This window comes from Eimeria necatrix, genomic scaffold (assembly GCF_000499385.1).
Source record: "Eimeria necatrix Houghton genomic scaffold, Enh_scaff30, whole genome shotgun sequence".
NCBI lineage: Eukaryota > Apicomplexa > Conoidasida > Eucoccidiorida > Eimeriidae > Eimeria > Eimeria necatrix.
The window spans coordinates 87,152-114,825 of NW_013653541.1; the positions used below are offsets into that span (position 1 = coordinate 87,152).

General features: G+C 51.4%; 2 protein-coding genes across 2 annotated transcripts; one reads left to right on the forward strand and one right to left on the reverse strand.

Annotated features, from left to right (window-relative positions):
* Nucleotides 1-252: 252 nt before the first annotated feature.
* Nucleotides 253-3,727, reverse strand: ENH_00041890 (exonuclease, putative; the record flags this gene model as incomplete). Its single annotated transcript, XM_013580759.1, has 6 exons — nucleotides 253-1,473; nucleotides 1,743-1,853; nucleotides 2,256-2,369; nucleotides 2,851-2,946; nucleotides 3,270-3,356; nucleotides 3,611-3,727. 6 exons carry the CDS (start codon nucleotides 3,725-3,727, stop codon nucleotides 253-255), a joined length of 1,746 nt encoding a protein of 581 aa, XP_013436213.1.
* Nucleotides 3,728-10,453: 6,726 nt separating this feature from the next.
* On the forward strand, nucleotides 10,454-26,190 carry ENH_00041900 (thrombospondin type 1 domain-containing protein, putative; the record flags this gene model as incomplete). Its single annotated transcript, XM_013580760.1, has 17 exons — nucleotides 10,454-11,455; nucleotides 12,150-12,312; nucleotides 12,502-12,879; nucleotides 13,237-13,625; nucleotides 13,994-14,480; nucleotides 14,716-14,880; nucleotides 15,191-15,978; nucleotides 16,176-18,054; nucleotides 18,262-18,501; nucleotides 18,877-19,113; nucleotides 19,362-19,454; nucleotides 19,596-20,728; nucleotides 21,054-21,360; nucleotides 21,577-22,160; nucleotides 22,373-23,518; nucleotides 23,602-24,210; nucleotides 24,451-26,190. The coding sequence occupies 17 exons, from the start codon at nucleotides 10,454-10,456 to the stop codon at nucleotides 26,188-26,190; spliced, it is 11,340 nt and encodes a 3,779-aa protein (XP_013436214.1).
* Between the last annotated feature and the right edge of the window lie 1,484 nt (nucleotides 26,191-27,674).

Genomic DNA, 27,674 nt, shown 5'->3' on the forward strand with positions numbered 1-27,674 from the left:
TTGCTAAATGAAGAAGGCGCCGGTTTAATTTGATTTAAACTTCAAGACTATTTTAAGATGTGGTGACTGCCACTTTGGCCCGGGTCACCCTCAATGCGTGGGATGGTGGAACCCGGGCTGGTGTAGTTTGCTCCTATATATCTTAGGAGCGAATTCACTGTAGTACTAGTATTGCTCGCGGTGTCCCTAATGCAGGGTATGTAGCACGAACTGTGAGACCATGCCCCTGTAGAGAAAAAGTAAAGGAATCAGTCAGCCAAAGGCATGCGTTGCTCGTTTCTTCTGTCTGTTGTCAGTTATTTTTTCGGCATTAAATTTAAAATTAGAAAACACAGAAGAACCGTCCCTGTCGTCCGCCTTCAAAAATGCTGCTGACGACCGACGCTTCATCGGGGGGCTCGTGCCTGTGCGCTCAGCCCAAATTGCAGTAGGGATGACTGGCGCCCAACAGGCAGATCCTACTGCACCTGCTACGTCTGCCACTGTTTCTGTTGTTCGTGCTGCTGCTCCCATGGCTGCACCTGATCCTTCTAACGCACTTGTTGCTTCCGACCCACTAGTTCCATCTGCTGTCGCGTTCCTCTCTGTTGCCGCTGCTATAGTTGAGTTCAGGTTGGGAAACGGCATTTCTTTTAGTTTGTGTGCGTAGACGAGTTTGGTTCTGTGTGCGAACTTGGTCTTCGTGATGAGTTCTCTGCGCCCAGTGAGGACTGGAACCTTACTTGTGTGTATTTCTCCGTCTCTTTTCTGTTTTTGTTGGAATGCAAACTGAGATAGGCTGCAGTCGGATACAGTGGCGATGGCTGTCTTTGTTGCAGAATCCACCACTCCCGCAGTGTCTCTGCAGCCCAGTTGTGCAGCGTCTGTCTCTGATTGTTTCAGCAACTGGCTTCCCGCTGTTGAGCTAAATACGCATGCAGCAGCAGCAGCAGCAGCAGCGGGCATGTGGAACCCCTGGTGCTTCATATCCTGCATTAGGCGCTTTGCTGTCTTCACGCTCTCGTCTGCTCTCAGCTGCTTATTGCTGCTGCTGCTTCTGACGCTGACGTTGCTGACTGGTAACGTTGAGGAGGCAGCGAAAGCTTCAAGTGCATACACTGCAGCTGCAGTGTCTGCAGCAGAAACTGCTGCCGCTGCATTAGGCTCCTCCTTTTGCAGCGGTGGTGCCGGCGGAGCTGTAGTAGGGGCAACAAGATCAGCAGCAGCATCAAGACGCCTCGCGATGCGAACAGTGACGCAAGGTTGTTTATGTCGTTCTGCTTTAGTCTGTTGCTTTTCCTCTGTTTCCTTAAGAGCTCGTAGGGGACCCCCAAATGCTTCCCCGGCTCCTGATTGTGCGATCTCCGCAGCAGCAGCAGAAGCTGCTGCTGCATATTGTTTTGCTTCGATTTGAGCCTTTAGCTGCCTTGCCTCTAGTCCATTAAAAGCTTTTTCCTGACAGTCGCGGATCAACGCGCACTCGGCAGGGGACAACTGCAACAAAACGAATAACCCAGGCGGATATTTGTACAAATGCATGCGCGGACTTTATGAGGTGGATGCGTCCTGGAGATGTACCAACGTTTTCCTATTTGCCTGACATTAGCTGGATATTTACGACTTCTTAGCACCTGCTGTGGAAAGAGCAGCTAGCGTTTCGAGTTCTGCTACATCCGCCACTGCGACTGCTGCTATTGCCAACTAAAAGTGCACCCGTTGTTGTCAGTGTTACAGCCGCTTCTGCTCATCTTGCTGCCGCTTACCGCTGTGTTTCTTGGCGCTCCAGTCCTCGGGTCTATGATGCCTGTGGCCATTTCGATAGCCTTTTCATCCTCTTCCTCGAAGGACGTGTCCAAGCCAATGGCCGCCTCTCCCTAATAAATTTACGCGCAAATACGCATGCAAAAGTAAACACATGCTTCAGTGGAGGCATGAAAGCTCTGCTAAACACTTAACTGCATTCACTAGCAAGCGCACAAATGCGCACGCGCTTGCAAATGCACTTCTTTATAAAGCTGTGCTCGCATTAAAAAGCAAAAATATGAGTTCAACATCTGTATTTAACATGGAGACCGACACAGGCGTGAAAGGGATGCTTGTCTCCAAAACATGAATTGGTATGGTAGTGTGGTTTGGCTACTTGCCCTTTGTCAGACCGCAGGCACCCATCCGCCAGAATAGTCTTTTATGTGCTTGCACGTAGCCTGCTGTGTGCCCACCACTCCGATGCATATTGTTTGGTACGGCTAAGGCATGCATAGGCGTCAAATGCTTACCTGCGTAGCGTGAGAACGAATTAAAACAACGCGCCTGGTCTGCGGGTCGAAGACTTTGTGAGTCATGAAAGTCTTCTCCGCCTCCAAGTGACCAGATACGACTTCTTCTTTGCCCTGAAGTGCAAGCAAGAGCCGAACTGCCTAGACTGCAAGAAGTTGGGGTGTCCCTACAATCGCACGGGTGGAGGGCTTGGGATGAGCGAGCATGTGAGGGAATTCACAGCTGTTAAACGTGAGCAGTTGAAACTTCTGTGCGTTGCTTACAGCTGGAAATCTAGAGGACCACTTTTTGTCGCGGCATAAAAAGTCTAAGACTCGCTCTAATGAACGCAGCTGAGTCACTAAACGGCAGGCGGTGCCAATGCCCATTCCCTGAGGATATGAACTATCGATGCAGCCAGTCAATTTACCAAGTAAAATACGATCTCACCGGACACCACAGAAGGCGAACTAGCAGCTGCACGACTACAAAGTGACAATGTAGAAAGCAAATTGCAGTATAATGATTTTGGTCACTTTTTGCATGCAGCGACTTCTGACTGACCGTGCAGTCAGCGTTTCGCACGTGTGGCCTATCTATTGTTTGGACGCTTACATTAATGTGCACCTTGTTTGTGTAATCGCAGCCTCCCAACACGCACATGGCCACAAATCGTTCGTGTGTCAAACTCTTCAGAGTCCGAAGAAGTTCCTGCATAAAATATTGTGAACAATTTGGCCACGCAGCGGATAGGTCAGGGCAGAATTGGACGGCTTATAAATGAAACGATATATTGGTCAATAAGAATACAGGAATGTTCATGAAGACCATGCGGACGTGGCACATGGATAAGGATGCATACTACATACGTGGAAAAGAGACATGAACTACTGCTTATAGTGTATGCAGAAGCGCTTCAGAAGATGTTTTCGCCTGTTTCCACTTGCCTGTTGTTTGGCAGTTTTGTTGAGGTGTTTCTGCAGTTCTAATATACAACTATCGTTTTCGTCCTGAAGGAAGGGAAGGCGAATCACTTCGCATTTACCCTCTTTGTCCATCTTGAGCATCACCCTTTTGCAGCCGTAAGCCAAGAGGTCGCTGTCTTCAGAGATTGCGCTGTGCTGCGACACAGAAACACATGCTGTTTCTTTGATTGTCGCTGTTTATATTGTAATTGTTGCTGCTTAACTGCTCACCGTTCCCTCTGCCACACCGGGAAGCAAATTTTTATGGGCAAAACGAGAAACACAGAACAATATAGGGAAGCAAACTAAATATTATAAAACGCCCCAAGCATGCAAACTGCACGACTGCGTGCGGCATTCAAGAGAGGATAACAGATAATACAGGGGAAAAACGTGCGGGGAAAACGTACAATTTGATTTGTGCGAGACAAATATGCCAGCTGAGCATCTGCTTCAAAAGGAGCAACAATGCACCGGATCCCAAGCTCACGGCAAGCAGCAATTACCTTGTCCACCTGCACATGCATTCGCACGAATTTGTGTGGTTGAGCATAAACCCCATGTCCATTCACCCCATATGGAGCACAAACATTTGCCCATGGTGGCACAGCACGCCTTTATACTAGCACATACAGCCCAGCGTCCAACGCAGCTTCTACAGCTGTGCACACGTCCCAATCTGGCGCACATGCACCTGCAGCTCCGCATGCATCTCATGTACATCGCAAGGTTGCGCAGTCGCACATGATCTACGAAAAGTAGCCTAACAAGCTACAAGGACCACGCAATTTCGAGAAGATGCGCCACCACTGCGACTTTCATGTCCTTTGAGTTGTGCCAGCGTCGGGTAAATACTGACAGCTCCTTAAGAACACGCATGAAGACTAATGATTTGGGTTGTGATGAACGCGTACTTGCCGATATGCATGTATTTAAATTAACCCTTTTTGAACAGACATTTAATATGTCTTTGCAATTGCTCTGCAGTCGGCATGGAATGAAAAGAAAGTACATGACTTGGAGACGACTCACCATAGCCGGCGTGATTGAAATACTCTGCGAACACTTCGACATCAGCTCCTGAAACAAAGCGAAATATGAAACGGGAAAGATGCGGAAAAGGAGCCGACTAGACAGACCAGGGGGCTGAGCGAGAGACTCAAGAGCACCCATGTGTTTACCGCGCATGTTGAAAGCTATTCTTAATAGTTAGCGCACACAAGAATCGAGACGAGCGCAAAAGGAGAGCAAAGAAGCAAAGCGGCATTGCGGAGCACCAGTTGACACTGCCAAAAACGGGAAGGGCAACAATGAGAGATAGGAAGAGATTTATGAAGCAGAGATACATTTTGCGTATACCCAAAGTCAAAAAATGATTAGGAAAGTACAGAGAGGAAAAGGCGGCAACAATGAGATGACAAGGTAGATATGCGAGAAAGCGAGATGATACAGACACTCCAAGACAGGCAAAAAAGAGAGGACCATCGAGCCGACGGGACAGTAGAAGAGCAGCAAGGCGGAACGATATGGATACTACAGACAGCAACAGAGATGAAGGGAAGACACAGAAGCCGCACGTTGAGGCAAAGGCATCATAGAGAGACAGACACAGCTGAAAAAGACTGCGATGTCATGAATAAGGGAGCCAAGAAAGTGCACCAAAATGGCGCAGGCAGCACCAAGAGACAGGGAAAGCAAAAATAGACAGCAAGAACGGAAGGAAGAGACGAGAAAAGGCAATAAGAAGAGCCAAAGGCAGCAAGGAGACAGGAACACGATAATAAGAGAGAGACAAAGTTATTTTAGGGTCAAGTAGTGCCTTGTAGTCGACGGGCTGATTTTGCTGTCTGCGCCTCAAGAGCTCCAAGGCCTCTTGCCGTGCCGCCTCTCTCCGACTGAGTCGCAGAATCATCAAAATCCAGGACAGTATAGAACACACATACATGTTACATTGTACACGCAAAGGAAGCCTATTCGTGGTACCTACCAAGAATCCATTAAATTAATCTTTTGCTAGCACTTGTCTAATTCGCAATTTGGGCATGCCGCGCAAACAGGTTGTCGTTCTGGCATGCAAATATAGATGGCAATTTGTCTCATTACAAGCATACCCGCGTACACACGGACACCTTACTACATCGTAGACTACAAAATGCATGGGTGAAGTCCCAGTTAGGTAAAAGAGGCACAAAATCTGACCTCGTATGGCTAAAACAACAGTACAGAGAACGCCTACCGATGGCGCTTCTCGTCTTCACCAGACTTGACGTCAATTCGACTTCCATCGAAAACTTGGGCCAAAAAAGCAAACAAAAAAAGAAACGGATGTGATCAGAATCAAACGAAAGTTCATAAACGAGTGATGAACGAGCACAGGCACACGATACATATATAGGGAAGAAGGTAAGCATGGGAAAGAGTGTATTAAGAATAGGATGTCTGACACGCAAAATAAATGGCAGGCAAAAATATGCCAGCCTTAAACGCTTTTTTGTCTCGCTTTGTCACTGTTTACTTTGTGTTGCTCTCTGCTGCCTGCTCATACATGCTTTTCTCCGTTTTAGCTTGCTTTACCTGTGCCCGCCAGTGCGACTGTTTGCCTCTGCCCCTGCCCGTCTGCAGTCGTTTAACTATATCCGTCTGTCTGCGCGTGCTCCGTTATTCTCTTTTAGCGTGCTTTCCTCTTCTAAACTTCACTCAAATCTCTCTGTGTATTTGCCATTGACTACAGCACTGTGCGTTTTTCCTTGGCCATGCATAATCGGGAGGTCTCCTCTCGACTTTGTGAAGTAAGAGGAGCACAAGTGAATAAAGGCGCCTTTTACCACGAGCCGACAGCAACATAGTAAAGAGAATGCGGAATTGCATGCGGGAATGAGGCGGGAGAGGAAGAGAGGCGTTGACAGATAAGTGCAAAAAGATACTTAAGGATAGGCACGAAAAGAGAGACGCCCAGTGAAGGAGATATGCATAAGACGTAGAGCGCAATGATGGAAGAAAAAAACAGCATCCAAAGGTCAAGACGAAGGGGGATAGACGCACACAGAACGCAGGACAAAGAGACACGAAGATGCACGAAATAATTCAGCCAAGGTGACAGTGTAAATGAAAATCAATATATCTACTTTATACTCCAATATTTATAAACTACAGATAAGAATAGATGTTCGTTCTGACCAATCAGTGGAGTGACGCCATAGTACCGAAGGAGAGAAACCATTGAAATAAAAAAGCGAAGGAACCTGAATCCGAAGTAAAAGGCGTGAGCAAAGGTCGACGCAACGCAAACGAACAAATGTTAGGCGGAAAGTGCCGAGGCAGTCCGTAATGCGCAGAAATACAAAAAACATGTAAGGACGGAAACACGCCACAAACAAGTGAATGTCAGAATCACAAAAAAAAGGCATAAAATTAAACAAGAAGAGAAAAATAAAAGGAGGAAAAGACAAGCAGAAGTAGAGGGGATGCGATATACATCCAGCTAGAGCAAAACCAAGGGGCCACCGAGAGAGATTCAGGGCTTGGCAACAGACGGAACAGTTGAGCGCAAGAACGCCATGATGCGATAAATAAAGAGAGTTCAGGCGATACTTGTCTGTATCCTTTCCCTCTACCAGCTCCACAGCGCACGCAGCGGCCCCTCTGTGCATCCAGCACATGGCGTCGACACCGACCACCTGACCCCTACAGCTGCACGGATAGAAAGGACCACCAGAGAGCTTTGAATTCAGAGCCTACAATTTTAAGCCGGAGATTAGGGGGCTTCTAGAAGGTTAGCTTTCCTGGTCTACGGGCATATCTCGAGGCCCAGGCTCACTGTTTGGTATTTTGGATTGGATTGAACAAATGTGCTGCTGCCTGGCCAGTGAGGACTTACTCTTCCACATGGCCAGGAAACGTGATGGGCTTGAGAAATTGCTAAGGCAGCGAAAAAGGCAGACACAAGAGAATTGAAACAAATGCGAAATGAAACAAGTATAGCACACAAAATGCAGAGGAAGCCTGGAAGTGCCTCAAAGAAATCCACAGGAAGAAGAAACAGAGCACGCAAACACGCAAGTATTTCGCTGAGGACTCCTACTGATGGATGCAGCTAATTCGTTGAAGTGAGAAACTGCGTGACCAAAGCAGCAGACAGTGTTCATTTCCGCGTTGCATGCTACGTACGTTTAGGATGCCTTTCCGGTGCATTTGAATGGCTAACATATCCTCTGCCATCCTGTGTCACTCTAAGTTATTTATGCACTTAAGCTGATGTGTTTAAGCAGGTGAAAAGAGGAAGACAGTACCAGGAGGTTGGTGATGCCCATCGGCGCACAGCCGCAAGGAGACTGTGGGCGGGGAGGTGTGGGGGGGTTTGAAATGGCAAAGGAATTATAACAAAATCGCCAAAAAAATAAAAATAATATACGACTATTAGAATTAGACAGTTTTTCTTCCTTTTTCGAGCTGGGGGCCCATTGGGGCTGATGGTGTTCGGGTCGGTGGCGGGGCGGTCACACCCCTCCGGTTCTCTTCTCCTTCTCCCGTGGCTCTTTGTTCTCACGTTGTTTCGAAGTTACACTGTATTTGCAATAGTTTTCTGCAAAACATTTAATCCGATATGCTGGCTCTAATTGTCCGTATATTCCCGCGTTCCACGTGTATTCGCAGGAGTGCGTTTGATGTACGCCACTACGTGGATATTGAGGCAAGAACGCACAGACCGTTGGATGCAGAGGTTTTTTAACACTCCCTTAGTGATATATCTAGTTGCTAACTAATCTGCTCTAGCTACAGCCAGCCAGTGCGGCTCTAAGCTGCTCCATGCTGCCTTCGACAATCCCCGACTTTCCCTGGGTTGATTTGGCATGGTGTTTGAGCTAGACCTGGACCAGTTCAAGAATAAATTTGGCTTCATCATCACACTTACAATCAGCGAGCTGCGCTATGGTCCATGTGGAGCTCAATCTCATCTAAAAATTTGTGTAAAGACCCAGTGCGCCTAATGTCTTATCAACCCAGCGCAGAGAACAAAGACAAATCTTAGCAGGTTGACGCGTTAAAAGTACAGCCATATTCCACAGAATAACAGCAGGATCATTCTTCAGGAAAGAATGATCCTGCTGTTATTCTGTGGAATATGGCTGTGACATTGCTAGGCGATTCAGCGCAGTCTCACTGCAAATGGGGAAACAGCCGATAAATATTTATTAATTCCTGCAACATATTAAATTACATGTAGTAATTAAAGCTGCTTTACAAAATGGTAACCACAAAAGAATAATTCAACAAGAATACGTACTAATACTACGAAAATGGTGAGGTGAGCTGCACCTGGGAGTCTCAGCATCCCACTGAAGACAATTTCTACTCAAGTGAAGCAAAGTATGCACATCAAATTTTCCCCCCAATTCACTTCAAACTATACTGCGCTGAAATTGAAGCTGCCTTGCAGAACAAATCGACGCCGACACTTTCGGTACTTCCCCCGTGGAATCGGATTGCAGAGGCTGCATGCAGTAACTTGCTGCGGTGTTCTTACGCCTCCTCAAGATCAGTAATAGCTGCTCTTATTATGCAGTCGCCTTTTAGCAGACGGGAAGGAACGAAAATGCACCAGTCCCCTCCTGCCTCTGCAGGGCGGAGACTAGGCAGACGGTGAGGCCACTTGGAACTCCTAGAAGCGGGAAATTGGGGAGGCTCTACTCTTCAATCACTTGAATCAATTTCGAATGCACGTAATTTCCCATTGGTGAACGGCATATACGGTGGAAAGCAAAGCTTCCAAGTGAGCCAGTCAAGGAGACGCCGCGCCTGCTCGTCAGGCCTTCTGAAGCGCAGCGCCCGTTTTTGTAAAGGAGTAGTTGTTATTTTAGATAGTCTCGCTCTATTTGGCTCTTCAGATTTTGGCCTGCAAGTTGGTGCAGTCCCACCCTGTGCTCTACACGGCGGCACGCGACCTTCTGCCGACTCTGTGCTCGGCCGTGGGCCAGGGGCATGGGCAGTTCTTTCTTCCAAACACTCCAATGTTTCTCACCGTTTTAATTCACCAGATGACCTTAAATAACACATATATTTACATAACAAAGTCTTTAATAATAATTTATGATCGTTCAGCTGAGGAGCGTGCTGCTGCATATGGAATTGGTAACTGGCTGCCACCTGAGCCGCCTGTGTGTCTCCCACAGCAGCCGCAAAGCTTGCTAGAGTCTGCCGCCCTTCTGTGTCTTCGATGTGTATTTGATTTTTGCTTCTCTTTTCCACCTGAACGCATCTTGGAAGCCCCCCAGACGGGGCGTGCTTGTGTGTTGCTCGCCTGCTGAGTCGGCGGCGGTGGGGCGTGGCTAAGCGCTGTGCTGTATCCTGTGACTATTCATTGGGCCCCTTGGGGCTTCTTCAGGCTTTCAAATTGGTTTTAACGTGGTTTTGACAAGTTTTCACCCTGGCTGTGCAGCAGTGTTTTCCTCACGCCGGCAAAGTGACCCTTGTATGCGTGTACCGCTCTTTACAATATAGCTTAGTGGTATTCCAGCCAAGCTGCAGCTAACTTTTGTCATTCGCTTTATGAATTTTGTCTCGACACAGACAAAAGCTTGAAAAAAGACAACCAAGCCGGCCCTTTGCCCCCAATGTCTCAGCAGCCAAGCTGTCTCCTGTCATGTCTCCTGTCATCTGAATCCAAACTTTTCATTGCTTGTTGGTTCTGTTTCCTCTAAAAGCCTAGATGCCTGTTTTCTGCGTTAGTGAGCCCCGAGCTAAATAGGCGACCGGCGCAAGGGGATGTACGCGTGGCCTCACTGCAGGCTGCGGTGTCTTTAATGCTTTGTCAGGGCTGCTGGCGATTGCTTGTGCTGCCTCTGTAGCACTGAAGCTTCTATATCTGCTTTGTTTGTCGCCAAAACTCAGCCATCTTTTCAGATGCCATGAGTCAGGGTCCCAAACACGGGCGTTCTCTGCCTCAACACTTTTGCTTCGGCCAAACGACTAAACAGCCTCCACCTTCCTCCTCAGGGGCTCTCACGGGCCCGAACGCCCCAGAAGGTAACAGAAAGGCCATGCTAAGCCGCCAGAGAGCCGATGGAAGTACCTGTAGCCATGCTGAACTAGGGCAGGGACCACGAGAACCTCTTGAGGAGAACCGAGGTAGACAATTAGAGCCAAAGCCCGACATGCCCCTCTTTGATTTATCGAAAGGCATTCAGACCTCCCGCTCAATTTCAATGAAAAGCAATACAGCAGTTCATCGGGCTTCATCTTGGGCAATCTCCAGGATGTTGAAGGAAAGCAAGCGCCCAGGAGCTCCCAGAAGGCTTTGGGAGCTTCTGAAACTCCTAGGGCTATCGCTGGTCTTCACCTATTGCGTCCTCTGCACGCAAGCAAAAGATGCAGAGAAGTGGAATGAGCAAACGCCAGATTGCCCCCTAATGGACCCCCGGTGTCTTCTCAATTTCACTGTCGAGGCCCCCGACTACTTCTATCGCAGACGACATGAGGCCCCGGCCTTCCCAATATCTGTTCTTCCACAGCCTCAGCAGCGACAGGAGCAGCACAAGTTGCAGCAGCAGCAGCAGCAAAGTAAATTAAGAGACAGACAGACCTTGGAAAAGAAGGCTTCAGAGAAAATGTTGACCCAATCAGAAGTATTTGAGTTCGCAGTGCGGCGGCTTCAAGGCATTGGGGGTCTATTCTCTCAGCGGCAGGGGGGCACTGGTTCATCCGGGGGGTCTGACGGGGGTGGCGGCCGCCGCCGGCAGCAGCCACAAGGCGCTCTTTCTCTTGAAATGGCAGATCCTTTGGACTCCGGTGTTTCTCGGAGCCCTCGACCTTTGCTGGAAAGCAACGGGTTGATTTGTGAAGACGATGAAAGAGTGGAGGACTTCGGCGTAAAGTGTCGGCTAATTGCGCGGTCACTTGGGGGTCGCTTGGGGTGCGAGAAACGTCTTATTGATATATCCCCAGACGGAAGGCTCCCTGCAAACATTCCTGCCTTCAGCAGGGTGGCTGACGCTTGCCCCATGACCTGCGGCCTTTGTGAAGAATGCGCCCCAGGATGTGCTCTTTGGTTTCTCGGCAACACCCTCTGCGATGAAGTCTGCAACAACGCAGCCTGTCAGTTCGACGGAGGAGACTGCTGGAGTGCAGATTGCGTCGTCGGGCCTTGGGCTGAGTGGTCCCCCTGCAGTGTCACATGCGGTGGACCCGGCACTGAGCGCAGGCGCAGGGAGGTGAAGAGCAGAGCCAAGCAAGGAGGAGCGCCGTGCCCCAAATTGGAGGTATGCTTGTAGTTTTTAGTGGCGTATATTCCTCTGCAGACATACTGCAAGAGCAGCGACAACAGCAATATAAGCAGCAAGAGGCAGCGTCCACTGCTTATTTTACTAGCAAACGGCATTGAAACAGCATCCAGAGCTACGTGCGTATGATTCACAGACTCACTCTATTTGTAACTAAAGCCTCACACGTCACATGAAAGCGAGCTTTAAATTGCCTGTAGACGCACGGAGACAGGGGCAGGCAGGTGGTTGTCTACGAAAAACCCACCACAGACGCATTATCCTGGACCTGGATAGGTTTCGAAAGAGAGAAGATCTGTGTCCTCAAAACAACATATATGAAATGGTTCTTGCACTGCATCATAGGCTGGAATGAATGCAGTTTCTGCGTTGTATTTGTTGATCAAGAGGGAGGCTGCATTTGGTCTTTAAGGCCTGCCTGCACTAGCATTCCTAATCGTTAAGCAGTTGGAGTTTTGTGGAGGCCTACTGACTGTATTGAGTGCGATTTGGTTCGTACCACGCAGGACAGTGGAGCTTTGCTTCCCGCCGTTCGCACGCATCGCCCACGCGCATTGTCATGCGCTCGTGCCTATTAGTGTGCTCGAGCCTTATTGTTTGTAGATTTCTCCTAGCATTTTCGCGCCTTTTAGATATCTTCGACCTGCGTGTTTGATTTTTCCCCATTATGCAGGAAACGCGGCAAGGCTGCAACGCTAACGTGCCTTGTCCTAGTCACTGTCAAGTGGGTGCATGGACGGAGTGGTCGGCTTGCTCCCAGTCATGTGGACCAGGCATCAGTGTCCGGGAGCGTCCAGTTTTAAAGGAGCCTGATGAGGAAGGCGAGGCCCACACTTGTTTTCCTTTAGCATCTCCGCTACTACGCCTCTCTCATTCAGTCTGACTAAAACTTGGCTAAATAGGGGCTCCCGAAGGGACTCGCTGTAATAGTCTACCCAGATTGAGGCACTGTAGACTGTTCAATAGAAATAGTGCTTGCATGCAGAAGCATCCGTTGCAACCGTGCTCCTCTTTTCACATTACAGGCCAAGAGTGCCCCGCGCTGCAACAGGAGCGCCGCTGCTACCTCGCCTCTTGCTCTTCCGACTGCGCGGTAAGCGAGTGGACGGAGTGGTCTGCATGCGGGGCTCCCTGCGGAGGAGGAAAGCAGACGCGGCAGCGTAGCGTCTTGTCAGCCCCTGTAGCGGAGGGCCAAAGGTGCCCAGAGCTGCTGGAGACGAGAAGCTGTAATACATTTTCGTGTGACGGCGGCTGCAACTTGGGAGACTGGGGAGAATGGAGCGAGTGCAGCAAGCCTTGTGAGGGCGGCACCAAGACCAGAACCCGTACAGTGGAGGCTCTGGAGGCAGATACGGACTGTCCGCCCAGCACGCAGACCGCCCCATGCAATTTACACGACTGCGGTGAGAGCTCAGTTCGAAGGCCGACTTTTTTCCCGTCTGCCCCTCTATAGAAGAGATTTGTTGAGTCTAAGCTCATTTTGAGGCCGTTTGCCTCTACGAGGCGATGTGTCCAAACAGCGGCAAATAATAGATTTAAGCGGCTGGTGGCTATCACCCGCAATCATTGTGTAGCGCTCAAGTCTCGCAATATAGTCTTGCATCTTCTACTGTTTGGCATGCCCTTCCGTACATAACTGTCTCCGACTGCCTTCAACCACCGCATAGCTTCTGCTGCCTCGTTTGCTTTGTGCTAATGCCGCTGGCTGTTGCCTTGAGGATTGTTTGGCTGGGCGTGTCTTCTGCATTTTTGCAATTTAGCTGTTGACTGCGTCGCCTCTGAATGGAGCGCCTGGACGCCCTGCAACGTCCTCTGTGGGGTGGGGACACAGCGGAGAATACGCGAGGTGCTGAAGGCACCCAAGGGGGCTGGCGACCCTTGTCCTCCTCTTGATCAGCTCAGACCCTGTGACCGAGGCCCCTGCAGGGTTGACTGCCTCCTTAGTGAGTGGTCGTCGTGGGGGGAATGCTCGCATCCCTGTGGTTTGGGAGAGCAACGAAGGACCCGCCAGGTCTTGCAAGCCCCCTCAGAAACAGGGAGTCCCTGCGGAGCTCTTGAGGAGATGCGGCCCTGCGGCGGGCATTGCCCGCCCAAGTGTATACTCAGCGACTGGACAGAATGGGCCTCCTGTGGAGCCCTGTGCATGCAGGTGGGCTGCTGTGGTCACAAGACTCTATTTTTGCGCTGTAGCATTGTGAAAAAGGCTGCACAAACTCACTGCCGTTGCTTGCATATGAAGCCTCGTGGCACGGTGAAGGCTAGCATCACCACCTGCAGCCGCAAATATGATGAACTGCATAATCCTTTCTGCACGTGAAAGATAGTGGTGAAAGGGCGCAAGGACATGCAGGAAAGAATTCTAGTCTCAACAAAAACAAGATGAGATGATGAAGATAAATTCACTTGACGGTGAAGATGATGCTCATGGACAAGCCTCTGGTACCCCTTGTAGAAATTAGACACAAGTGGAGTTAGGGAACTAAAGACGTGGCGTGTATGGTTGCTGTCTGTTAGCAGGCTGGAAACACCAACCCTACCACAACACGCAGCCGAGTGGTGCTGCTGGAGGCCCCCGATTGCCCGAGCCCCGCGAGCCTGACAGAGTCTGTGCTTTGCTCTTCTCTTGGGTTTCGTTGCGATGTGGACTGCCAAGTTGGGGCCTGGTCTCAGTGGTCTGCGTGTAGCAGGCCCTGCGGAGGAGGCATTCGCCGTCGTACCCGCGAAATAACGCGCGTACCCCAGGGGAACGGCAAAGCGTGCGGAGATTTGGCTGAGGAGGGGCCTTGTGCCACCACTCCCTGTGAGGCCTTGGAAGGACAAGCAGTGACGGACTGTGTTTGGGGGGAGTGGTCAGCTTACGGGCCTTGTGATGCCACCTGCGGGCCCGGTAGGCGGCGTTCTACTCGTGTGGTCCTTGCATTCCCCAAAGATGCAAGTGGCAGAGTCCTACAGCACCTGTGCCCTGACTCAGAGAGGTTCGAGGCCTGCCAAGGGCCCCCATGCCGTAAGAACATAATGAGTTGCCATAAAACACACAACACACAATCACCTGGAGGGAAGATAAAGTTAGAAGATCTCTCTGTGCACTCCCTCAACCCAACTAGACATTCGCCATTACATGCAATACCCTGCGTAGTTCAGGTTCCCTGCATCACCAGTAGAGCAACCGTAACTCTCCCGTATCTGTTGCTATAACTGCGCCTCTCTTGATTCATACCTCTTTACCTATGTGATCGCAGCGTTGGACTGCCAAGTGACTGCCTGGGGAGCCTGGAGTAGCTGCACCGCCACTTGCGGCGGCGGCCAGCAACAGCGGCAGCGATCGGTGGTCAGACAGCCTGCCAACGGAGGCCGAGACTGTCCAAACCTGGCCGAGACACAGATATGCGGATCATATCCATGTCGTAAGCAGCACTACAGAGTTGAGGGAAATAGTCTGTAGCGAATAGGCCACTGAGGTGAACCCATTTAGCGGCTGCGGCGGCAGTCGCACGGAGAGGCACAAAGACGAGCATATACCAAGATAAGCACAGAATGGCCTACTAAGAACATAGCATAGACACGCTGTCCAAATATTGACCAAAAACAAAAATGACAGGAAGGGGCTAGCACTTTTGCTTGTCTTGTCTCCAGTCACAAGACTACTGCTGACAAAATTTTGGCTTGAATAAAGTGACGCCATCGCTTTTGTGTCGCGGTTGTTCGTTGTCGCAGCGACGGACTGTGAGATGTCCCCTTGGAGTGAATGGTCAGCGTGCTCTGCTGTTTGTGGAGAGGGAAAGATATACCGATCCCGGCGAATCCTCTCAGCTGCATCAGTAGATCCTCCCGGGTTATCCTGCGGCCACACACGCGAAGAGGCGGTTTGCTTTTCCCCTGCTGGCCCATGCCCTTCGGACTGTGTGTTAGGTAACTGGAGTGAGTGGTCAGAATGCTCAGCTCTTTGTGGGGGCGGCACTCGACAGCGCTTCAGGAGCGTGGAGGCATTTGAGATCGGGGGAGGTAGGCCCTGTAGCGGCAGCAAGGAAGACGCAGAGGCTTGCAACTTGCAACCTTGTGAGGCCAACTGCCCAGTGAGCGAATGGAGCGAGTGGAGCGAGTGCTCATCGCCTTGTCTCCCGCCAGATGGCAGCGAAACAACACGGCGTCGCTACAGGGAAATCCTACGCGATCCCCCAGCCCTCGCGAGGGGCCTCTGTCCTCCGTTGGAAGAAGTACAAAGGGGATGCAACGCAGATATTCCGTGCCCTGTGGACTGCGCATACACCCCATGGACGGACTGGGGAGAGTGCGTGGGAGACTGCGACGTGGGACATCAGCGAAGAACGCGACGAATCCTCTCAAACGAACAGTTCGGGGGAGAGCCGTGCACAGAAACAGAACAGACAGCGGACTGTGCCTTGGATACACCTTGTATAAAGGATTGTCTCCTTAGCAGCTGGTCTGAATGGGGGCACTGCAGCGCCACATGCGGAGGCGGCTACAAGCAAAGGCGCAGAGAGGTGGGAAGTAAAAGCACTCGTGGAACTCCCTAGCACCTTAAAAGGCAGACGACATGACTTTAAAACTGACGCAGCCGGTAAAAATGTTCATTGTCTACTATGCTTTGGCGGCGCCAGAAAGGGACATTTGATAATTCTTCGTCTCCACATGGGCCTTGTTTCCTGAGCAGCAAATGTTACCTCTCCCATTTGTGCAGGTGCTCGAAACCCCTGTGAACGGAGGCGAGCCCTGCGGATCTCTGGAGGAGTTTGAGCCTTGCGCCGAGTTCAGTTGCTTCGGCTCTGACTGCAAAGTGTCTGAGTGGAGCGAGTGGGGTCCCTGCAGCAAGGAATGCGGGGGTGGCATTCACACTCGAGAACGACGTGTTCTGTCTCCTCGCACTGGCCACGGTGCCGACTGCCCTGAGCTGCAGCAGCGCCGCGGCTGTGCCCTTCACCGCTGCCCCGGTGTCCCCTGCGACGACAGCCCTGACGTGCCTCTGCTGACTGGAGTGGAGTGTAAGGTGCTGCTCGCCATGGGATGTCATCGACGGCTGCAGGAGCTAGCCGAGGAAAACAACCAGGTATTCCCTGAGGACGTGCCCCCTGAGGTGCGGGTAAGCGACGCTTGCCCCAAGACATGCGGCGTTTGCGCCGAATGCTCGCCCGGTTGTCAGCTTAGAGACCTTGGAAACAGACACTGTGATGAGCCCTGCAACAATGAAGCGTGTCAAATGGACTTGGGAGACTGCGGGGGTGACTGTGCACTCGGCCAGCTGCCTACAGGGCTTAGGTTAGAGCCCGCTACTTCCATGATGACGAAGGGACAGACCCTAATTGCCAGCTGCGCTGACCCGGACATGCGGCTGTCTCCTTTCTCTTCTCTAAGGCGCCTGGCGGTCATTTGTTCAGGCAAAGGGGAATTCACGCTTGAGCCGCCCGACCTGGCTTTAAAGAGAGACGAAGAAGATGCCTTATTGCTCCCTGCGTGCTCCCCAGATCCGTGTCCCTTTATTTTGGTCAGCGGCTTCACAGGAGATGCTGCTGTTTTTAATGGTGTTTACCTTAGGGGAGACCCGAACGGCAGCATGCCTAGGTTCCTGCAGGACACACTGAGCCCTACAGCCCATTTCCTCTGGGCCCAGGAAGCGCCTCCGAAAGGAAACAGACTTAAAAAGCAGCTCATTTGGCGCATTACACAATCCGATCCCAACACAGGAGCCCCAAACTCTGGTCTCACAGCAGCAGCAACTAGCGGGGAGTGCGCAGCGGAAACTGCTAGGGGAGATGCCGCTGTCGGATGTACGGACAGCTGGGAGGTGGGCCGTTCTGGGACAGAAGGCACTAGTAGAACCCAACGTGCCTCATTTAAATGTATTGATGAAGAAACGCGCATGGAGATTGAGGCCCAGCAGCTGGCGCCTGAAAATTCGGACGAAGAGGAGGCTGTGACACCAGCAGTCCCAGTAACCATGGTCGCTGGAGTGGAGATGGTGTGCGAGGACCAGAAAGAAGTTCAGGAGAAGTCTGGTAAAACATGCGAGGCTCTCAAGAAGATGCTTAAATGCGACTTCCTGTTGACTGACGCGGGGGTTGATCTCCCTTCTTTCTTGCCGCCGGATGCAACGCTGGCTCTTGCCTGTCCCCAGACCTGTGGCCTCTGCAAGCAGTGCGCTCGAGGCTGCCCTCTGTGGTTTCTTGGTAACAAGCACTGTGACAAAGCCTGCAACGTTGCTTCCTGCCAGTTTGACAGAGGAGACTGCAGTTCCGAAGGTCCGGTGATCGTTGATCCCGAGATAGAGAGGGAAGCCACCGAGGGTGACGAGGAAGAAACATTCGTGACCGTAGAACCAGTCAAGCCCCATGAACAGGAGCAGGAAGACGACGAACAAGACCCCGCTATAGCCTGTGAAGATGACCCTCAAGTCAAAGCCATGGGTTTCACTTGTAAGGTCCTCTATGCTGTCGCACAAGATACACCGGACGGCTGCAACGCCCGCCTGCAAGACTTAAACCCTGACGAAGCCCTTCCACCTGGAGTGCCTCCCATTACAAGAGTCAAAGATGCCTGTCCAAAGACCTGTAGAGCCTGCAATGGTAGGGAGATATTACTGACACTTGGAGTTCCTCTCACTGGAAAGCAGGATGAATGACCCAAAATTGCCCAAGCAAATGGCTGTTTGCCTTTGCAGTTCCCTATTGTTTTCGTAGTGTATAAATAGCTTTGTTCACAAAACAGGTAATGAAAGTGGTGTTAAAACACTGGGACGATTTGCTTTTAACCTCTCTGGTTTGTCCTTCTAGACCCTGATAGATTGCGGCGCCCTGGAGCTCGCGCAGCAGACTCACAATCTTGCCAAGACGATCCGATGGTGGCAGAGATGGGTTACAGCTGCAAACTGTTGTTGGCAGTGGCTGAAGAGGAAGGGGAAGGCTGTGAAGCAAGACTCATAGATCTCAAGCCCGACCAAACGCTGCCGCCAGGGATCCCACAACAGACAAGGGTTAAGGATGCCTGCCCTAAGACGTGCAATGCATGCGATGGTACGCCGGCAGTGTAAGCGGTATACAATGCGGCCTCGTGGTCTTAGCTTACTTTCTGTCTTCAAGGTTTTCTTCAATCTCTCCGGCTTTTGGAAGTTCCATTGTCTCCGGCGTGTTGAGTGTTCGTGGTGTGTAAGATGCGCTACGGTCTTACTGAGTAGCGTGGGCCTTTCCTCTCGCTCACGACAGCCTGTTTTGCGCATCTGGTGTAGTGGCTGCGAAGCCGAGCAGTTAATGTTCCAATTTATAAACTTGCATTGAGCAGGTTCATACTGAGTAGCATCTCCCGCTTTCTGGGGACAAAAGCCTATGGAGGATTCGAAAGCAGAGTCTTCATCTTCATTTCTCGCTGCTGATCTGTATGTCTGGTCGCAGACCCGACGAGATTGCAGCGGCCCTCAAGAAGTCCTGGCGCTGCATGTACGGACTTTGAGTTTGTCGGAGAGGCTGGCTCGTCCTGCAAACTGTTGTTGGCCCTTGCACAGTCCCAGGACCTGGGCGGCTGTTCCGCCCCCCTTTCTTCCTTACTTGAGGAGAAGCATTGGCCTCAGGGAACGCCATCAGATATTACACTTGCCGACGCGTGTCCCCATACATGTGATTACTGTGAAGGTAAGTGAAGCAGGGAAGAAGCAGCAGCAATACTCCGGGCAGCTGCAGCAGATCGGCGGGGTCTTAGAAAACTGAGCTCTTCAATGAACCAGAAGGATATATCAGGAGCGAGGGCTAAGGGCTTTCACATGGTGTATTCGGGTGTGCAAAAACAATATCCAAAACCCTTCGCTCTCACACCGCTTCCTGAGGGCCAGCTGTAGCGCATTACCTGTCCTTTACTGTACTTTGCCTTCCATGTCTCGCAGAGTCAGTACTAATGCGCCTGCGGCCCCATGTGGACGAGGAGCCGAGTTGCCTTGGCGGCTGCTGCGACAACAAACTCGTGGAGCAAGAGACAGGTATGCCCCGCTGATACACCAGAATCTTGTTTTGTCCGTACGGGACACCAAGCCAAACTCTTGGGTCTGTCTCCTCTTTAGTGAGGCTGTTGACCATATTAAGGCAGGCACAACTGCTGAAAGACTCCTTTCCCCCTTCAGGCTACACCTGCCGACAGATCAAGGATTTCTTAAACGGGGACTGCTCTGTAGAATTAGAATCACTTTCCAGTACGCCACTGCCTCCCGAAGTTCCAAAGGGAGCAACTCTCCGAGATGCTTGTCCGTACACCTGTGGAGCTTGCCCAGCTCAACAATGTGTTGACAATCCAATGGTGAAACAAATGGGCTACTCGTGCGAGATGCTCATTGCGGCAGCAGAGGGTCGGGGAGGCTGCGAGGCTCTTCTAGCATCTCTCAGCGGAGACGCTCTCCCAGCCGGGGTCCCTCCTACAACGCGAGTCCGGGATGCATGTCTTAAATCCTGCAACGCCTGCCCTCCCTTGTTTCCTGGGTCTAATGAAACGGAAGGAACAGCCACAACAGGCGGCGCAGCAGCTGCTACTCACTGCTTTGACGATGGCCGCCTGCCGCAGTTGGGTTATTCTTGTGCAATGCTTCTGGACTTTGCAAGTAAGGGATGCGAAACAACTCTCGGCGAGCTGCTGCCTCAGTCCTTGTCGCTGCCTAGCCATCTGCACCGCCACGACATGATCAAAGACTTCTGCCCAAAAACATGCGGGCTTTGTGGAGACCCTCTAGGGGTTGGAGGAACAGCAGACACCGCTGGAAGGAGAAGAAAATGCAGTAACAATCCAATGGTTGAGCGGGCTGGACTCAGTTGCAATCTTCTCGTTAAGGCATCTCCACTTGGCTGCAATGCCAAGCTGGCAGATCTCAGCGACGACCCGCTTCCCCCTGGGGTCCCTCCGAGCACCACCGTGCGGGATGCATGCATGCTTGATTGCGGAGGCTGTATTGACGTCCCCACTTGTTTTGATGGCTTCCAGAATGGAGATGAAGAGGGCATTGACTGTGGCGGTCGTTGCAGGCCCTGCGCTCCCTGCGATCCCTCCCCCCTCAAGGCCCTAGGTGATGGCGTTATCCAGGAAGGAAGAGGCACCGCTCACGGTGCTACCCGTCGGCTGTCGTGCCGTGCAGATTTCGTGCGCGTGGCTGGAAGAAACGGAGAAGAAATCATCTGCCAGGATGGAACGTTCAGCAAGCCCAAACTCCGATGCGAAACCAGAGCTGTCAATGTCCAGTACATCAAAGCGTTCATAAGGAATGCAGGAGTAAGCGCGCTCAAGCTCACGCAGATGCTGTATGAAATAGAGTCATATTTGGGTGCCACAGACAAAAATTTCCAGCCATAAGACTCCATGAATTTAGAGCTTTTGCATGTCAAACCTCCAGTATGATCTTCCCGCGAGACGAATGTTGACAATGGGCACGGACGGTAATGGCCGTCTCCCACAAAAAGAAAAGTGTCTTTCTTCTGCACTGCACAAGCTGCAGCCCTTCATATCTCTCCAATTTTTACGCGAGTGGAGGCCGCGTGGCTATTATAAGGGCGGCTGTTGCTGCTGCTATGTGCGGGGGACGTTACCTCTGTCGCAGGACCTACAGTACGGAGCTGTCCCTGCTTTGTTTGCTGCATTCTCCTCGGCGCTGAGAGTGCAGCCGCCAGACGAGCTGCGGCTGCTGGCAGTTGGCCTTGATCGGCGGGATGGTGGCGGTAGAGCGTCTTTAGTTTGTGAGGATGACCCTCGTGTTGCCGAAATGGGTTACAGCTGTTCTATGATGGAAGCGTTCTGCGACTCTAAACTACACGACCTGGCTGCAGCCCAGAAAAAGCAGCTTCCAAGCTGGCTTCCAAAGGAAGCAAAGGTCAAGGACGCATGTAGGAAAACGTGCGGGGCTTGTGGTAGGTTCAAAAAAATTGTGGAATTACAAAAGCCCCTACCGATTGATTCTGTTTTACGCTGCATCTTGGCACAGACTATCCCCCTGTCATTCAGCTCCAAAAAGATTGAAACTATCATGCTAAGCTTGCCCGTATTCGTGCCTTTCGTTCATCTCTTCTGCCACTAAAGCAGTCGAACTTCTTTTTCGTGCGAGCTGTCTTTCCTTGCCTCTATAGATAGCCGTCGTCGCCTTCAGGCTGTTTCGGGCTCTCCGCTGTCTTCTCTACCATTGCTTATCGACGCTGGGGTTGTGTGGACTCGAACAGCTGTGCCATTTTCAAGCATGCTGACAGATGACCTTCCCGAGCGGTTCCTTGCGGCATTGAAGCAACAGTTTATACAGCGGGGAGTGACCCTGGTAGATCCTACGGACAAATCCCTTGTCTCAGCTGCTACTGCGCTCACGACCCGCCCTTTTGCGTTTGCCATTGAAGGCGTAGAACAAAGGAAGCTACCTGCAGCCTTATGGGACGGCGGATTTGGTTCATACTCCCCCGCTTCACATTCCAAGGCTATTTTTGCAGCAGCTGGGCTCCCCATACCTTCGTCTCAATCTCTAGAGCTGCCTCAGCTTCCTGACAGGGAAGGGAAAAGGCCGGGTCCCCCTTTATATGCCATAGTGGATTACTCATTCGGAGAAGAGGCTCCAGTGCTCCTGCCCCTCCCACCCGGTGTCAGCAGCCTTCGTGGCGCATGCTTTGACCCGCTAAGCTACAGAGCTGACGCCAACAGCTGCTGCGGCCTTCAAGAAGAGCTTCAGGTATGTTAATGCATGCTGTCAGCCTGCACGTGACCGGGGATTTCCTATTTGGCTTCGAATTCTACATGATCCTGGTTGCTGCGAAAGTACATGCTGCTGATACGTTGAAATGGATGCTTTTTGTACGGGCTAATGCGTTTTATATCGCCAGTTGCGAATATACAGCACTTGTAGATGCTACCCGAATCTCCCGCTCCTCTGGAACTGCGCAGCTTCTTCTTGACGGACCATGCGGCGCCTTGCTCTACGGTCGGCGAATGTCACAAGAAACGGTGGCTGCCTTCTGCGAGAAGCCCGTGGAGGGACGGTATTGCTGGGCCTCTTTTCTTGCCCGCGTGGACGCTCATAAACAGCGCGTTGGGGCCGCATGCAACCTTGTGCAAGCTGTAGAGGCCGTAGCTGAGGCATGGTGCTACAGGGACCCTATTGATGACCCCGGCAAATACTGCTTCGCCGCAGTTGAAGAGGCACTGGAGGCGGCAGATCTTCGCGCCTTGGGTTCCAGAACATCAAGTCAGCTTGATGAAATTTGCGGGGAAACTAGCTGCTTTAGAAGCAACCTGAGATACCTCGATAATATGACATTGCTCCAAACAGCTTGGCAGCTTCTTTATGTACCATCGGAGGAAGCAACGCCAGAGGACTTGTTCGTTTCGTCACCCCATGTTCCTGGAACCTCTCGAAGGCTCCCCGCAGCCGTAACAGCTCGGCGTCTACACAATAGAGCGGCAATAGACTCTAGTGAAGCCAGAAAGGGGTTCTACCAACATAATCGCCGCCTCGTAGACGCTCGCGAGAGGGTGCAGCATCAACTGCAGGCAGCAGCCTCCGCCGCTGCTGTGTTCAGTGGTTTGCAGCATCACATTGAGACAAACACTAGATTGCAGCGGCAAAGAGGCCTCTCGAGCACCAACGGAGCCCCCAGAAGGCGACTAGGTAGCTTGTCGAGGTTCCGGGGACCTCTGACTGACACGCTTGAAGAGGGGCTTAACCTAGTGTGCACTAAAGTCGAGAACGACTACTGTCAACAGACTCTCGTCCTTCTTGCCCAAGAAAGCCCTATAAGAACCCCGTCTCTACTTTTGGAGCCCTGTGCTAGCCGCTGTTTCGTGCCGCTTACTGGAGCGGTTGGTGCGATAGTCGAGGCATACGGAGAAAGGCACAGAGACCCATGGCACTCTCTGCTGGGCTCCGTTATGAGAGCCTATGGGCGGTTCTACTGTGTTAGGAACGAAAGGGGAGATTTCTGTGGGAGACACTTCTTTGACAGATACAGAGCTGCTAACCCACACAAAGTTGCTGCCCAGGGGCTAGAGCTGCCGCTTCCTGACTGCCAGTGTCCCCATTCCTTCCTCCAGGTGAGTCATTACGCAAAATGTCTGCTCCTCAACGCTAGTTGTTCGCAGATGAGAGGCATTTTGTATCTGCTTTGTGCGCACAGGATGGTCAGTGCGACCCTGAGTGCTTTAATGAAGCCTGTGGGTGGGACGGTAAGGATTGTCTCCCTTCATCAATGTTTGCTCAACTGCATGCCGCCGTCTCATCCCTTGTGGAGCCCACGTGCAGCCTTTACCACCCAGATTTTGAGTGTGGAACCAAATGCTTCAAGCAGTACGAGACAGCTAGGGGACTGGGCGGGAGTGGCTGCTGCCTAGGGATGGGCCTTGATATTTTAGGAGCTGTGGCAGCTGCTGAGGCCGCGCATCCGCTAGGAGAGATTTCTTGGAAAGCTCGAAGGACTGTAGCCTTTGCAGAACAAGTCTGTGGAGCTTCAGCAGATCGAACATGCAGCCTTGGTGAGCCTAGGCCACTGCTCCATGTTGAGCTACGTGTTGTTGGACTCAATTCTCACGTCACTTTAACGGATGCAGGAAAAGTTGATGAGATTTTCAGAGCTCTCAGTACAGCCCTCACAAGAAGGGTAGGGCTTGTGGAGAGGGACGTAGCTCGACATTTCGCTAGGGCAGATCCACGAGGCGTCACTTTGGAGCTCATCCTTGACGCTGGAAGGGAGCACGCAGTCAGAGTTGCAAAGCTCTTCCAACAACCAGTAAGAACTGCACTTTTCGCTGATTGTGTATTTCTCGGTAGCGGAGAATCTGCAAATCCTGTCAGCACTTTTCTTTTATGAATGCGCATTCGCTTTTTGGGAGAAGCGCCTCCCATTATCCAAATAACTGCATCTAACGTTGTGTGTATCACCAATACCTTCACAATGCAGCGGCACGCTGCAATGCAGTGACAACCTGAACGGCATCTATAAGATCTGTGCATGCGACCTGTACTTCAGGCTTTGGTAAAAGATGTGGAAGCCGCCGCGTTGCGACAGCTGGGCCTTGTATCACTTTCCGCCTACATGGATGCAGGAAATGGCCTCCTTGATGTGGAATATGTCCCAGATTCTTTGCAAGAGGAGCAAGTAACCTCGCCCGCTGCAGGCCTTGGGCCGTCTCCTCCAAGGAGGGGAGATGAGGGGCTTCAGGAGCTGCCGCTTATGATTCCGTCTGAGCCTTGTAGTGAAGCTTCGTTTACATCCCTGGCTCCCCGATACACAGTTCTTGAAAAACCACAATTGTCAGACAAAGGCGAGCCTGAGGCGGTACTCGTTACATGCGGTCCCGGTTTCTCCGCAATAAGAGGATACGATGCAGACTCAGACCGAGCTGTTTGCGACAATGGCAAGTGGGTTCTAGAGAATGGCCTCGATTGCCGACGCACTTGCACGAATCCCCCAGATGCAGCACTACACCCTAAAGGAGCATACACGTTCAGCCGACAAGACTCATCAATTCGTCATTTGCAAGCAAGCACAGAGCGACTGGCCCGTTATGGAGCACCTCCCAGCGGCAAGACACAAAGTGCTCCTCATGGAAATGCTCTTTATGTGAGCTGTGCTGATGGATACGCGGCTGGGCGCGGGCTGGAAGGCTCTTGGCTCAAGTGCACTGATGGCGAGTGGAAGCTGGAAAGGCCTGCCTTTAGCTGCCATAGGCTCTGCCCTGCATTTCAGCACCTTGGTGATGCCTACATCGTAACAGGAGAGGGACAGCACCAAGGAGACGAACGTGAAGTGTCGTGCAGCCGAGGCTACTATCCGCAGAGGAGGTCGCATCGCCTGGTGTGTTCTGAAGGCAGTTGGCCTGCTCTTCCCTTCAGGTGCTCTCGGGCCATAACTCCTGATCTCAGGGAGGGAGTTGGAGGCTTTCAAAAGATCCTGCAGCAAATGTTCAGTCGAGAAGGCATTCTTGGTTTTATCGTGTTCACTATTCTCGTCCTCGCCGCCACTCTTGTTGTGGTTTTATGCTGGCTTTTCCGCTGTCGAGGCCGTGCACATCGTCGGCAGCGGGAAAGAGCAGAAGCTATGCAAGCCTTAAAATTGGCCGGCGTGCCGATGAACGAATTAGCTGCCGTCGCCAGGGCCCGTCTGTGCATGCACACTGGCTCATCGTGCATGTCTTCTGTGGAGGGCAGCAACTATGGCTCTTCCGTTCGGTCTCACAAAAAACGCAGGAGCAGGATAGGAAACCGAAGTGATTGTAGTGTGACCAACTACCAAGAAATGGTTGATTTGAGCCGTCGCATACCGGCAAGACCCCCCGGAGACGCAGTTGTGCCACCTCCAAGTGAAGGAGGGCCCACAGGGCGCAGCAGCAGCCGAGACCCAGATGAATCGACTCCTGTTCCACAGTGGCTTGCAGAAGAACGTGTCCTTCCTGCCCAGGCAGTCTGTAGAGCTACGGACCCCAGATGCTACTCAGCTGCCCCGGCTACTATAAGTAGTCTAGGTGGAACTCCAGGATCCTGCAATTCCAGCAGTACTTCTGAAAGCCACCCAGTAGCCAAAGTCCGTCACCAAGCGCCACCTCAATTAGGAGCGCCGTTTGAGATCTCTTCAGAAGACACAGATGCAGAGGTTGAGCTAATGCACACTCGCGACGAGGAAGCAGAAATCGCAGCTCTTCATGCCACTAGGGCTGCTGGGGAAGCAGCTGCACAGCAAGGGTTGCCACGCGACGCCACCGGCAACTAAGTGGCAGCAGCCCCCTTAGGTTTACGATAACTGAAGCCCAGTGAAGCTTGTCGAGGCGATGCAGCTATATGAGCACCACAGCCTTTATTTTAGGCACCGCGCTAGCAGTCAGGCGTTACCTCTTCATGCTTCCCTTGGAGGGCTGGAGTTTTCTGCTAATGTTAGGCAGATGTTGAAGCGGCTATGCGGCCAACCCTTTTGTGCTCGTGAATATAATTTCTTTTGGCCAAGAGGACAGGACAGAATGAACTGCATTTACACCAAACCAAGAAACGACATCCAAACATGGGCATTAAGGGCCCTCTGAATTAACAATTGGATCCGTAGAGCACAAAACCCAGCAGTTTCCAGCTTTAGTTAAGGAATCTACGTTGAGTTTCATATCCTTTCAACAGTATCATAGTCACATAACAGGTAAGGCGTGCATGGAGTGCTCTCACGCAAGTTAGCAGGACTTCAGTCAACCACAGTCTAATAGAAAATAGAATACCTCTGAATTACATGGCCCGAGGGTCGAAACTCACCGGCAACAGACATAAGCAGAACATATGGGACAGGTAAACGCCGGCCGTCCCACTGTGGTACGATATACAACCCATACATCATACCTGTGTGCACATCATCGCACCTGCTGTCATAAGCCCAGAGTCAATAACTAATGATGTGTTTTGCGGAGGGATGCGGGGGACGTTGGTGATATTATGGTGGTGGCATAGCTACGTAGGGTGGAGTCAGATGAGCTGATGTCACTCGGCGAGCACCAGCAAACTTCTTCTCCTAATCACGTCTAAGGGGAGTGCCGCAAAAGGTCCGTCCGTACGTATGAGGCGGTGAAATGTTAAATTAAGTGATTCGAATCCGCTTCCAACGCAGATGACCAGTGGCCTAAATTGGGGCATGGGTACGCATAACTTGTTGTACGCAGGTATCTTTTCCTTAGGAGTCGCAGTCACGCAAAGAATGTGAGATGCCAATGAGGTTTATTCTTGTGGTGGATCAGTTGTGCTGCAGGTCCGGTGACCAGATGCATGCAAGCATATCCTGAGCAGTGGGTCTGCTCTGTTCTAAAACGATCCCGCTGCTATGTGTGAAGGCAAAATAAGAAGCGTTTTTCTTAGGCCATTTGACCCACAAATAACCTCTTACGAGCAGATTGACCCGGATAAACCCACTAGTGAGTAAGTTCAACGTGAGCTTAGTCAAATTGAAGAATTCAACTGCGTAAAATCTCTTCCATTTTCTCCCCTTTCCCATCTGAATTCAACATACAAAGTCTCGGCTGGCATTTTTCTAAACATAAACCCTGCAGTCTCACCCAACCAATCACGGGCTTGCGGTCGATTTCACTTCTCAAAACGAACAAAGTGCGAAATTCCTTGGCACAGAGCCTACGGCTCCGTTTATTCTAAGCATTGGTTACACAAGATCAAGTGCGCTACAAAAGCCACACTTTTTGTAGTGTCTCTTAATTTCACACTCATTCT